The following is a 13352-nucleotide window of genomic DNA, read 5'->3' as shown; positions in this document are numbered from 1 at the left end:
TTTTCATATTGATCTCTGCAAACTAATAGACTCATCATTCTTCGACCACTTTCAGTGCTGAAGGTCGACGCCGGTGACGATGACGACGATGGGCCGCCCATCCTGGCGAACCCGATGCTGTGCTCAACAGCCGCTCCACTTACCATACAAACGGACGAGCCCCCCTCAACGGTTCTCTTCGGCCGCAATGTTGGTGATGATGATGCCGCCCACGTAGCCACAGACGACGACTTCCTGATGACGGTTTCACCAAATCTGCTCACACCGACGGATTTGGAGCTGTGGCGTGCCATCCAGCAGCACGGTTTGGACCCGAAGCAAATATCTCCACTCCCTACACGTGGTGGCTATGGTCTATCGAAAGCTCCCAAATCACTGACCACCAGTCCGACGGCCCAGCTAGAGGACCTGTTGCTACTTCCCGGCTGCTCGCCGAGACGTGGCCCCAATTTGCTCTCAGTACTGGACCCGGCGATGGCCATCAGCACCGTCCGAGCCGACGGAGAGGATAGCAACGGGCAGGACGAGGATGAGGACTACGAGATGACCATACCGGTCAATGAGATATTGCAGAATAATCTCATTTGATTGTGCGAGAAGCTCTAAGTTGATTTACAACAAAATTTTATTTTATTTTCACGTTACATTGATATGAACAGATTTCTTGTCCTAAGTGACACACACATGTAACCGTATTCTAAATTTCCCTCAATGCAGTTTTTTTCGCGGAACTTTTCTCGATCTTTTGTAACAGTTCCAAACAAACGATAATGCTCACACACAAGTTATAAACACAAACTTTATTTTATCCTGATCCTTGAACATATGTAATGATGAAAAATAAAACAAAAAAGCGAAAGCGTGATACTGAAAAGGAAGCAAATAGGTCGAGTGGAGAGTCTGTTAGGGGATAAGCCATTGTTGAATCATTAATAATTTCTATGCTACGGTAGTTTTAGTTGTGTTTTCCCATTTTTTTTTTCTTGGTACTGTGTAGAGATTTTAGCATTCTGTGTTTTTTTAGGATATAGTGTTCTCAAATTCAATTCAATTTCTAGGTGACGGTATAATGTTAATGGTTTCTTTCGTTTTATGTGTTCTACGTTTGGCTAGCATCAATTTTTAAGTACAATAACATTTGTCTAGATTAAGTTGTAACTATCCTTGCTCTGTTTTTTTTGTTAGATAAACCACATAACCCAACAATATTTGAACAAATTCGAACAAAATAATACTGGCAAAACAAATAACAGTTACGGATGTTTATACATTTCCAACAGTTGCATTTTTCCAACCACTTTTAGTTTCCAAATAGATTTTGTTATCTTTCATCAACTATTAGTTTTCGTGTTACCTCTTTTGTTACTTTGAAAAATTTATCTATAATTTACTCTACTAAATATTGCCATTCAATTTGAGATGTTTATACAAACTAAATATACACCGATGTTTTATAAGGATATAATGAAACTCATATATACCATCGCGTGAATTTGTGGCGAGGTAATGTGTGTGCGATTCCCATGTACCACTAGCCGTAATAAAGAGAATTTATAATCGATAGCCATGTAAAGCAAAAGAGGAAGGTTTCGGAAAAAAAGGATTAATGTAGAACATATCACATCCAGATTGAGGGGCTGAAAAAAGTCGGTTTTGTTGGTTGTTAGCAGATATGACTGTTTGGATGGCCAGAGGACGAAACGAGAACGAGAAACGATACTTAGTTGAATAAGAATCCGATTCGTCTGATCACTAATGCCTCCAGGTTCATGAGGTTGATTCGCCGGGTCGTTCCATAGAAGTTGCCTCGATACGTATCAAATTAATTTTCCTTGTACCCATTTCATCTTTGTGGCAAAAGTTACTCGGTATGAAGTACAAACCTGTACAGTATATTCGAGAATACTTCGTATCAAGAAGCAGGATTTCAGAGAATAGTCGTCGTTGAAGCTAGATGTTATTCGACGGATGAATCCTAGGACCGAAAATGCCTTTCCTATCGCAGTTGGTACGTGCTATAATTATTCCCAGTTCGTAATCTCTTTCACTCGACCCCAGAACATCACGCGACAATTGACCCAAGTGACATACATTTTTTCTCTCGTTTTCATATATAAATCACACGATTTCCAAATGGAATCTTCAGTTGGAATTTTTTTTTCATATATTTTAAATTTAACTACGTTCATCTTCTTCTATATACATAAAATCTCGTGTCATGGTGTTTGTGGTCGAACTTCTTCGAAATGGTTCGAACGATTTTGGTAAAATCATACACAAAAAACTTGGCATGCGAAATAGGTCCTAAACTATACATGATATCGCTAGGATACCGATTACCATATAATTAATTAGCTGACCCGGCGTTGTTCTGCTGATAATTTATTTCTAGAGAATATTTTGGATGATAAAAATAAGGAATATATTTCAAGAGAGTTTGTATGTTATTTTTCAAATCAGTAAAATTGATCTAAATGACGATTTTCCATGCGAAACATACATATGCGTACCTTTTTATTTTGAACTAGCTGACCCGGCAAACTTCGTCCCGTCCAAAATTTGTTTTTTGTTATCAATAATATCTAACCACCAAAGAATCATTTATTGCACCTAAAACCTCCACATGCCAAATCTCGTTTCATTTACTTGATTAGTTCTCGAGTAATGCAGAAATTAGTGTTTCATTTGTATGGCAGACCCCCCCCCCTAAGAGAGGGGGGAGGAGTATCTAACCACCATAGAATCATTTATTGCACCCTAAAACCTCCACATGCCAAATTTCGTTTCATTTACTTGATTAGTTCTCGAGTAATACAAAAATTTGTGTTCCATTTGCATGGCAGCTCCCTCTAAGAGAGGGGGGAGGAGTATCTAACCACCGTAAAAACATTTATTGCCCCCTAAAACCTTCACATGCCAAATTTGGTTTCGTTTACTTGATTAATTCTCGAGTAATGCAGAAATTAGTGTTTCAACTGTATGACAGAAACCAAAGCTCCACACCCTCCCAAAAATTTGTTATAAAGAATTCATATCAAAACAATAATTTTGGGCGGGACGAAGTTCGCCGGGTAAGTAAGTCATGGATAAAGTTTTGACGGAAATGCAGCGAAGTTTCTAGAAAAATAGATAAGTTAGGGTCAAGACTATGCCTTCCCAGTATTTGAATACTTCGCTTCACTTTGCATTGGACTTCATTCGAATGGATTACAAAATGCAAAAAATAATTGCAGATGCTACCCGTCGGATTTAATAATTTAATAATAATTTTTTCACATTTGGACCAAAAAACGGACCATCATACTCGAGTTCGGGAAGATACGACATGGAATGTTCGATCTGATTTCGGAATTGTTCCGCAACGATATAGCTCTGCGACTTATACTTAATAGAAAACGAAAGTCACGAACGATTCACGATTATTTATCGAATGACAATACAGACCGTAATTTCCGGCATCATAAACATCAACATCGTTCTATTTTATCGAGCACATTCGATCATTTTTATAGATCGTTAAAACATTCTAACACACTTATGATACATTAGTTATTTTTTATTTAACAATCCAAATATGCACTAGAAATAATTTATATGGCAAAACAACGTTTTCCGGGTCAGCTCGACTAACTATAAAATATCCTCCAACTGATGATCGATATTATGGTATAATTTTCTCGATTATACCATAATATCGTTCAATTTTGTGTGATTTATACATGAAAGCGCAATGAAAATGTGTTTGTAGTGAGTCAAAATATTGTCACGTCACGTTGGAATGGATCGTATACTGCTTCGTGACGTGACAACAACTTCTTGAAACAGTTGATACTCATCTATTCGTAGACCGATCTTGACCAAACTTTGTGAGTTGTTGACCCTCGTTGTTTGCTAAGAGAAACCCAAGTATAAAAATGTTTGAACTTAAGTTCGACTAATAAACTAAACAAATGCTCTATTTTTGTGACATGCCAATGCTTCAAAATACCTGTTTTTCAGCTTAGAATAGATCGTTACTCCTAGATCACGAATTCAATTTACACGTTTCAGCAGATTCAGTCCCTTGTGATGATGATGATTAATAACATTTCTGCAGCGAGTGTAGGATATTGTTTTGCACTTTTGGCTGTTTACGCACATGTCATTGGCATCGCATCAAATTAGCAGACTTTCTGTCTCAAATTCTAACAATATATTTTTTTCAATAATATTCTAATCAGACTGTCAAACTGGCCAAAATAATGCCCATGGACAGAGGACAGAGGCCATGTCTTCTAGTTACGGAGGCTATGTCTATGTCTATGTCTTTTAGCCTACTCATGATCTCTTGCTCTACAGCGGATGACGAAACAGTGTGCTTTTCAGCGGCAACTCTGCGAATAACGGAGTTTTATTCCCGAAGAAAACAATTTTAAAATTTGCTTTTAAACTTTGAAAAATTATAACCTAGAAACGACAAAAATCACATCTCTGGTTTTTGGATATTTTATATAAAATTTTATGTACGGTTCTAATATTTTTCGGAAATCTAAGAATCTCAATCGAATTTAAGGCAGAGTGGCGCAAAGCGTTCAAAGTTTGAGTTTTTTGAAAATCGAAAAAACAAATCAAAAATAAATGAAATTCGAGTGAGCTAATATTTTGCATAGGGTATATTTGACCGCTTTGCGCCACTCTCTCTTAAGTCTGATCGAGCTGATATCTGGCATAGGGTGTTTTTTCGAGCTGGTGTACATTTTGTAAAGGGTAACTTTTCGAAATTTTAGGGTCGATTTTTTCCCATCCTTTCATTGGCACCCTACTGTATATTGATCTATGGGCAGATACAAAAAAAGACGACTTAAATCGGACCATTCCTTCTTCGGGTTTCCCGCTTAGCAACACATTTGGCCTTCTATTTTCATTTACATAGATACTCTAATATTGGCCAGGTATCGGAGAACAGAACATCGATTTCAATAGAAAACAGCACAGAGAAATAGTTGGAGACAGCCCGATGATCACTTTAAGTCTCAACGTTGAAAGGAACCTGCTGAGTAATTTGTACAGTTTTTTTTTGGAAAATTCACACAAACCGGTTCTGTTTTGGCCGGATTAGCATCCCGTCATTATGGAAAAAATATGATGGAATGCCGAATAATCAATGCCAAGAATAACGTAATGATGGTACCCAGGGATTAAAACAAGTTTCCAATAACTTTTTTTTTGAAAATCGACAAAAAATTAATGCACTTCAGTGGCATTTACAAAACATTCAGGGAATTTCGGTAGTTTAGAATCCACATTGATCATAACTCAACTACCAGATTTTTCTCTAGATTCTCTATCTTGTATATATTTCATTCGTTCCATTGCACTTTTTCGTTATAAATAGTAACAAGAACATTTAAAGTGGGTGGAGAGGAAAAAAATAAACAGTTAAACTCTGTTAGTCTTTCAAAAAATACTTACAGATAACCCGTCGACGGTCTTACCGGGGCACCTTTCGTCCAAACACTGTAGCAGACTTCGGTACACAGCCGAATCATTCTGCTGGAAAATCTCCCTGAACTTGGTCTTCTGCGGTTGGTCCAGCTTGCGGTAGAAATCCTTCGCCGAGAGGATGAAATTGTTCACCTCGCGTTCGTTCAGCTGCTGATAGGATGGCAGCGATAGGATTTCCGGGAACAGCTTCAGCAGATGCTGATTGAGAGAGGCGGAAATGAAAATAACCGTGAGACACCAGACCGATTTGTTGATCTGGGACAACGACAGGAAGTTCGGCAAAGAGCACAACAGCCACTCCTGCAGCAACGTCAGATAGGAGCAATCGATCGCGGACCGAAACACCTGATGCGTCACGGTGGCAATCGTGTCCGGGTTGGGCTGATTCAGCATCAGTTCTTTGAAAACTTTGGTCAGTATTTCGTTGGGCGGGAGCAAATCCCGGATCAGCTGGCAGAGCACATCGCCGAACACTTTGGCACCTTGGGGAGTGGTTGTGCGAATTTTGGCAAACAGAATCTCAATTTTTTCGATCTGCTGAATGATAATGTCCGGTTCGTCCTGTACGATTCCGTTCGAGCGCTCGGTGTTCTCCAGCTGATCGGTGGAGCTGTGGTAGATGCATGTCACCAACAGCTTCAGGGCGGCCAGCGAAAACATCTCGTTGTCCAGCTTGACCAGGTCCAGGGCCAGCTTCTCTACCTTCTCCAGCAGAGGCCGAGTGGTGGTGTTGGCGAGGACAAGCCGTTCGAGCCCCTGTGAATTTGGAAAACTTAACAGAAAGTTCAATTGTTTTGAATGTGCGGACTTACATTTAGGATACAGAGATAGATCTCCAAGTTTATGGTTCGTTTTAATATGTTGTTCGCCGATATTATGGTGTTCGAAAGCAGGTTGCAATCGGCAACGAATCGAGTTGTGTTTTCAATCAGATAAAAATTCAGTGTCCACACTAGCCTTGTATGCATATCACTAAATGCCGTTGAACTGATGATCATGATGGAAAATGAAGTTAGAACATGCATTTATCGGGAATAATATTACATTACCTCTCATCAATAATCCCGTGCTTGACGATGTAATTCACAATAACATTGCGCAGAAGCTGCAACTCTTCGCTAAGCCCTCCTATCGTTGTATTGGACGCAACAAGACACTCCAGCAGACACATCAGTCCATGGAGCGTCGCGTTCCGTATGTACAGCTGGGTGCTCTTGAGATACGTCGGAATCATTGCACAGAGGTGGGTCAACTCGGCGATTGAAGGTACTAGCAGTGCAGCCATTTTGCACAGCAAGTAGATGATGTGCTGAAAAAATACCCATAAATTACTGTTGGGGGGGGAATTGGTAAGGAAGTGTGTCGGGGAATACCTGCTGGGAAAGGGTGTCCTCCATTGCGACGCGCTCCTGCAGCTCTACGAGCCTAGTGTACAGTTGTCGAATTTGATCACGATTTCCACAGATTTCGCAGAACCGCACCAAGTGGGGTAAGGCTAGTGCAAAGTTTTCCTAGAATGTTTAACCCGTTAGTATCGACTTTCAAAGGAATGTCAGGAATCCAACCTCCAGTAGTTGTGCCAGGACATCGTAAAACAGCTGCACCGAACTCATCACATCCAAATTTGTCTTCTCGATAAAATAGTTCAAATTTTTAGCAGTCAGAGATTCACTCGGCATGCCCTCCAGCGCCTGCCAAGAGTAGCGCACGGAATACTGATTCACGGCAAAAATTGCCGTTCCGATGGCGCTGTCAGCACCACAGCTCATGCTATCCCCGGTGGTGGGTGCCTGCAGCGTCCGCTCCAAATTTGGCTGGTAGAAAATTCCATTCGTGGGTATCTGTAGCTGAATGTGGTGGAGCTTCTTCAAGCTGAGGATACAGAAATTGAGATGGGATCGGCTCATTGAGGGGAAATAAGGCAAGAGACATACCCAACCGAGTCAAACTTGATGGATGGATTGCGAGGAACGTGGTGGAATTTGCTGTCGCTGAAACCTATCCGAGGGTATTTGTAACACGACAAAAGCAGATCGGTCATCGCTCGCAGGCACATGCTTTTGATCTCGTATTGTTCCTGGTAATCTTGGAAGGTTAAAAAAATGGTTATCATCAAACATGGATCACATCAATTATTGGTTATTAGTGTTATACTCTGCAAGTCATGTTTTTGGGAGAAGGTGGGAATCTTAAAAAGACATCTCATTCACCAAATTGACTGGGTTGTGCACCATAGTTTTTTTTTCCTTTTTTTTCCTTCCGAAACCGTCATAGGGTACACATACACTCTGTCTAACTTCTTTGGGACCAGGTGATGCTCTTGCTGTCATTGTAAACAAACAACGCTTCAATAGGGCGCTTGCAGCGTGCATATGTATTAGTGATCTGTTGGGCAGGTAAAAGAGATCGCTGCATAGGATTTATATGGATTGACGAGATTGAGCTTTGTTGAAGTAATTATTCTAGCGAAATAGTTATAGAAATTACGCGCTACACTATATTAATAACATGCGAAAATATGTCTCTTTACATAAAAAATATTTACTTTTAGCGTCAAAGTCATATATGTACAAGGAGAAAAATAGAAATTTCTGTTATGGCTATGATCCATATCAATGGAATCAGATTGATTATTGAAAAAGTTTTACAGAAACAATGCAAATTGCACATTGCGATTGTATAGCCGGATTAGGTGAAGTGTGCTCCCATTTAGGTTTTTGTGCTTTTTGCCCTGAAATGCTGGTCTCGTGAAGAAGTAAACTATAATGAATATTCGTGTACAGATATCCTTAATCGGCGGTTAGTTTCACCAAAAAAGCAGATGATTATGTTGAAATTAAGAACAACCAACCCTCAGATATGAATTCCGGGTACCTGAATACTCTGCGGAGAAGTGAAATATGGTTATAAGAAAATTGATCGGAAACGAAGAAAATCCATCAATTGGCTAATTCATGGAAAATACAAGGAAGCATTCGAACGTGAGCTCGAGCTTCTGTGTCTGGAATCTAGGTCCGAACATGCTGATAATCCTTCCCTGTTATTTTTTCGATTCAAATCTAGTGGGAAATTCGCTCAATGAACATCGCGCAATAGGTGCAAGTGAGTTAAGCAATATGCGCCACACAAAAGCTCTTGTTCGGTAAATAACTTGCCTGTTAGTTCTATGGAATATTTCGCGCTAATAGAAAGATCGCAAATATATTTAAATCATCCACAAGAACGTCGATTGATAATGAATCCGATTCTGCTGCCTAGAAGCTACGAATGTAAACAAATGATGTTTGCCCAACAGATGCTCTGCATGTATGTGTAGCAAGAGCCCTATTCATATTTTAGAGTATCAGTATTGGTAACTACCATACACTGCATGGTTTTCACATGTGTGAGTACAAGCGCTGAACGGAAACGAATGGTTTTACATTTTTCAAGTGTCAAGTTTGTATAATACCAGTTACATTTTCCGTTGTTTTAGTTGTTTTGATCAAGGAATCTGGGAAATTCCGAAGGGAAAAGTGCTCTCGAAGAGAGAAAAAGTACAAATCAATACATTTCACCAAGAAAATGTTGTTATCAGAAAAATTACTCGTCGGATTAGACGATCTCATCAAGTGCTTAACTATTTGGCGAATCCTCAAGGCTATCAGAAAGCTCCACGTAAATCGAAACTCTCTGATCGGGATAAGCGGAAAATAGTTGGAACAGCCTCGAATACCTCAAAATCGCCTCAGCAAATAAAGCAATCTTTGAGTTTAAATGTTTCCCGGAAGACAATTCGTCATGTTTTGATAGGAAGTCTTTACATAGAAAGGAGTGAAAGGATTAAAGCTCATAAATTTTCTGATTTGTAATAAATGTTTAGAAACAAAACGAACCTTTATTTATTTACGAAACAATCCTACAGTTGCATATAAAACAACTTTTTCGCAACTCTAAACTTTTGCGACTCTCTACAAATCAATGTCCATCAAATTTTAACGACTTCCAATCTAATAACAATTCAATAAACTTTCAGCCATTCCAATCTATGTTTTTGATTATCTTTTCATCGCTACACACACATTTACACTCATTCACTGACACCCGGTTGAACGTCTTACATACGAGATCATAACCCGTCACAACACGAATACCGTCAACGCGAATATACACCCAAACTAGCGTTGTCAGAAAGCATTTCATTTTCGACAGAAAACATGTCATTTCCTGCCTTGATGGACCAAATAGGCAAATAATGTCATATGTGTCTAAAATGTGCTCTAAATGCAGACATCTCTTCCTTTTTTTTCGTCTTTTTTGGGATTGCACACAGAAAAAAAGTTCAAACGGCGTCAACGGGGATCGAACCAAGGCACGCTAGAATGATATACTGTTTTACACGACCACGCCATCCACATAACTAATGATGCTGTTACGCAGAAGCGTGATAATGTTACATCTCATTACAAATTGAAGTTGGAAAGTGTTTTCTAATTTTACTCTTAGAAAACACTTTCCAGCATGAAGGAGAACTATATCCATATCAGTCTGGACCGTGTACATATGTGGCGAAGTAATGCGTGCTTATTTGAAACGTGTCTTTTGTTTCGCTCGCTCGTATTAATCTTATATTGCCGTATCGTATATGTTGGAGCAACCCTAGAATATTAAGAGTTTTCGCAACGAAACTTTCATGATCAAAAAACCCTACAACAGTAATGAACTTATATGTAGTCATCTCACTAGAATCAGCTTGCATCTGCTATAATTAAGCTTCAGATAGGAGAGAAACTGATCTCGATAGAGAGACAGGAATCAATTGAGATGAATCTCTATTTGCACTTAATTCCCATATCTATCAATAAGGAAACAAGTAGCGAATAGTCCAAGGAGAACGCTTGAAACGTATCTGGATTCATAGTCAAATAAAAGTTTTCGTAAATATATATCATTTTGAATCGTGTGATTAAAAAGTGTAGTGGTTAAAATCAGTTCTCGTAGTTCCTGTCCGACTTTTCAAGTGCGCAAACCGTTCAAATCCCACTGCGGAAACATTTTTGGTCCTTCGAACCGGATTAAGTGATCGTAAAGTGCTTTGTGATACTGTGAAAAACTCGGACATCAATCGGACATCAGTGTTCAGTGCAATAGTTGACTCTGGACTGGACTCGCTGGCCCATACGCAAAGTGAAAATCTAACGCTCGTTGCTGCAAGTGAACAGAAGACTGAAGTAGAATAATTACAGTGCGCGAAAGATCGAATGTTGTTCGACTTCGATCTCCGATTAGTGTCGTTGGCGTGTTATCGGGCGCTTTCAGTGGAGAGCCAACTCATCCGCAGTTAGAGTGTTCTTTATCAGGCGAGAGTGGCACGACGGTTTGGCTTGGGTCATTGGTCGATCAAAAGCAGCAAATTTCTACACTGTGGCTGGCATTGTGAGTACCCGTGTGTTCAAACACTATTCTTATCGAGAACACTACTAGCTTCGATTGGCTTGTTTGCTTTCATCCTGATTGAGTTGTTGGTTGGTAGCTTGTGCTCTGGTTCGCTTATTGCTTAGTGGTAATTTCTGGTGAACGTAGGTGAGGAGTTGAGTAGATTTCGTAAACGGTTGCAGATTCGTGAAAAATGGAACCGAATTTGAGAGAACTTACTCGTCAAGAACATTTTTATCTCGACACCATGGAAAATATAAAAGATTTTATGGAAAACTTCGAAGTTGACCGCGACAGTGAACAACTTGAGGGATGGAAGCAACAAGCTGAGATATTATATACTGAATTTCAGGCGAATCGGTTAAAAATTGAAATGTGTATAGATGTAGCCGATAGGTCCGAAAAAGATGTGAAGGATGCAGAAACAAAAAGTGTCGTAGAAGAAACAAATCGTCTTGTTCGACGTGCATTTGAAAAAGATTATGTGCGAGTGGTTAGCTTTCTGAAGAGAGAAATAAAAAGGTTACAAATAAATTTCCCTACCACTTCTATTGGTAGTACAACTTCAACAGACCACTCTTTTTCGCGCATTAAGCTTCCCGAAGTTAAACTACCAACCTTTGACGGATGTGTTTCAGAATGGATAACCTTCCGGGACACTTTTAAATCACTCATAGACTCGAATCCCCAACTGTCGCCAATAGACAAACTCTCGTATCTCGTTGCATCTCTTTCTAAAGATGCCAGGAAAGTTATCGAATCCGTCGAACACACAGCCGCAAATTATACTGTTGCTTGGGCACTGCTGGAAAAGCGATTCGACAATAAAAAGTTGATTGTAAAAACCTATATTGATAGTCTTTTTTCGATTGAACCAATAAAAAAGGAATGTTACGAATCACTAATGCATTTAGTTGACGATTTCGAGCGGAATCTGTGCATGATCGAGAAGATAGGCATTCTAACGGACGGTTGGAGTGTGTTGCTGGCACATATGATTTGTAGTCGCCTAGATGCGTCGATGTTGAAGCAATGGGAAATTCAACACAAATCCACGGAAGTTCCCAAATACAATGATATAATAACATTCCTTCGCACACAGCTTACAGTGTTACAATCTTTGACATTGTCGAAGTCACGTTCGGTCGATCCAGTCAGATTCGATTCAAACAGATCACAGAAATCTAAGATAAATACAGTCCACACAACTACCAATACCACATCATCACCTGGCTCATGCCCTTTTTGTTTGAAATCACCGCATTCGCCATTCAAGTGCGAATCATTCCAGAAATTGTCGGTAGCCCAACGCTTCGAACAGGTGAAAAAGAAAAATCTGTGCATCAACTGTTTTTCCTCCTCCCACCTACTCAGAAATTGTTCTTCTGGTTCTTGCAGAGTATGCAACCAAAAGCATCACACTATGCTCCACCACCCATCGCAAGATCGCTTGTCCACTCAATCGAAACCAAACACCACTGCTGTTTTGCCCACTTCGCCATCGCATCAAATTGATCAGTCCAACCTATCAAACCAACCGTCACAACCACGGTTATCATCGTCGACAGAATCTCAATTGCCTTCAACCTCGACCCAAACTAGCCTCGTGTCCACCACTCTCGTTGGTAGCAGTCAAAGAATGCCTGCTACAGTTCTGCTGCAAACCGCAATCATCAAGGTTTCCGGTCCTGCTGGAGACGCCATGTGGGCCAGGGCACTGTTGGATCCTGCGTCGCAGTTGTGCTTAATTACTGAAAACATGGTCCAGAAATTAAAGCTTCGTCGCTATCCAAATCGCCAAGAAATTGGTGGAGTTGGAAACACTCTCGTCGTGTCGTATCATGCTGTTGACGTTCAGATAGGATCTCATTGTACGAAATTTACGGTTGAGGAATCTTGTCAAATATTGAAGAAAATCACTCGTGAGCTTCCAGTGAACCCTGTTGATTCGTCAACTTGGAATATTCCATCCGAAGTCATACTGGCTGATCCAATGTTCTATGCGCCAGGGCCAATAGATTTGCTTCTGGGAATGGAACTATATTTCGATATTCTTCTTGAAGGATTAATAAAACTGGGCCCTGAGAAGCCAGTTCTTCAAAATACTGTTTTCGGATGGGTAGCATCCGGAAAAATAGGAGCTCACCACCCTCGTACCCAACACAAGTTAGCTCACGTGTGCAGCGCAGAATCAGTCGATGATCCAATTTCTCGCTTCTGGGAAATAGAATCTTGTTGGTCCAATAGTATACGATCCCCAGATGGAACTTTCTGCGAGCATTTTGTTGCTAACACCTTTCGTGACGAATCTGGAAGATTTGTCGTTACCTTACCGAAACGCCCAGATATATTGTCTCAACTCGGGAGTTCCGAGGAAATAGCCACTCGAAGGTTCCTTGCCCTTGAACGCAGACTTGATGCGAACCTCCCACTCAAAGAAGCGTACACTTCAT

At 40.2% G+C, this 13352-nt stretch overlaps 2 protein-coding genes across 3 annotated transcripts in view; one reads left to right on the top strand and one right to left on the bottom strand.

Annotated features, from left to right (window-relative positions):
- The window catches only part of LOC129779369 (protein similar), a 355482-nt gene extending 353903 nt beyond the window's left edge, over nucleotides 1-1579 (top strand). For both annotated transcript variants that reach the window (XM_055786797.1, XM_055786807.1), the window contains exon 12: nucleotides 56-1579. In XM_055786797.1, coding sequence (XP_055642772.1) covers nucleotides 56-588 — 533 coding nt within the window. In that variant the 3' untranslated portion in view covers nucleotides 589-1579. The remainder of the gene's footprint in view (nucleotides 1-55) is intronic.
- Nucleotides 1580-5318: 3739 nt separating this feature from the next.
- The window catches only part of LOC129767595 (huntingtin), a 36062-nt gene continuing 28028 nt past the window's right edge, over nucleotides 5319-13352 (bottom strand). The window contains exons 9-14 of the mRNA XM_055768640.1: nucleotides 7419-7569; nucleotides 7050-7356; nucleotides 6858-6995; nucleotides 6534-6793; nucleotides 6297-6471; nucleotides 5319-6240 (exon numbers count right to left, since the gene is read on the bottom strand). Coding sequence (XP_055624615.1) covers nucleotides 5437-6240; nucleotides 6297-6471; nucleotides 6534-6793; nucleotides 6858-6995; nucleotides 7050-7356; nucleotides 7419-7569 — 1835 coding nt within the window. The 3' untranslated portion in view covers nucleotides 5319-5436. The remainder of the gene's footprint in view (nucleotides 6241-6296; nucleotides 6472-6533; nucleotides 6794-6857; nucleotides 6996-7049; nucleotides 7357-7418; nucleotides 7570-13352) is intronic.

The sequence above is a fragment of the Toxorhynchites rutilus genome, chromosome 1 (assembly GCF_029784135.1).
Source record: "Toxorhynchites rutilus septentrionalis strain SRP chromosome 1, ASM2978413v1, whole genome shotgun sequence".
In the NCBI taxonomy this organism is placed as follows: domain Eukaryota; kingdom Metazoa; phylum Arthropoda; class Insecta; order Diptera; family Culicidae; genus Toxorhynchites; species Toxorhynchites rutilus.
The sequence above is the reverse complement of the archived record's forward strand: the minus strand, read 5'-3'. Positions and strand labels throughout refer to the sequence as shown.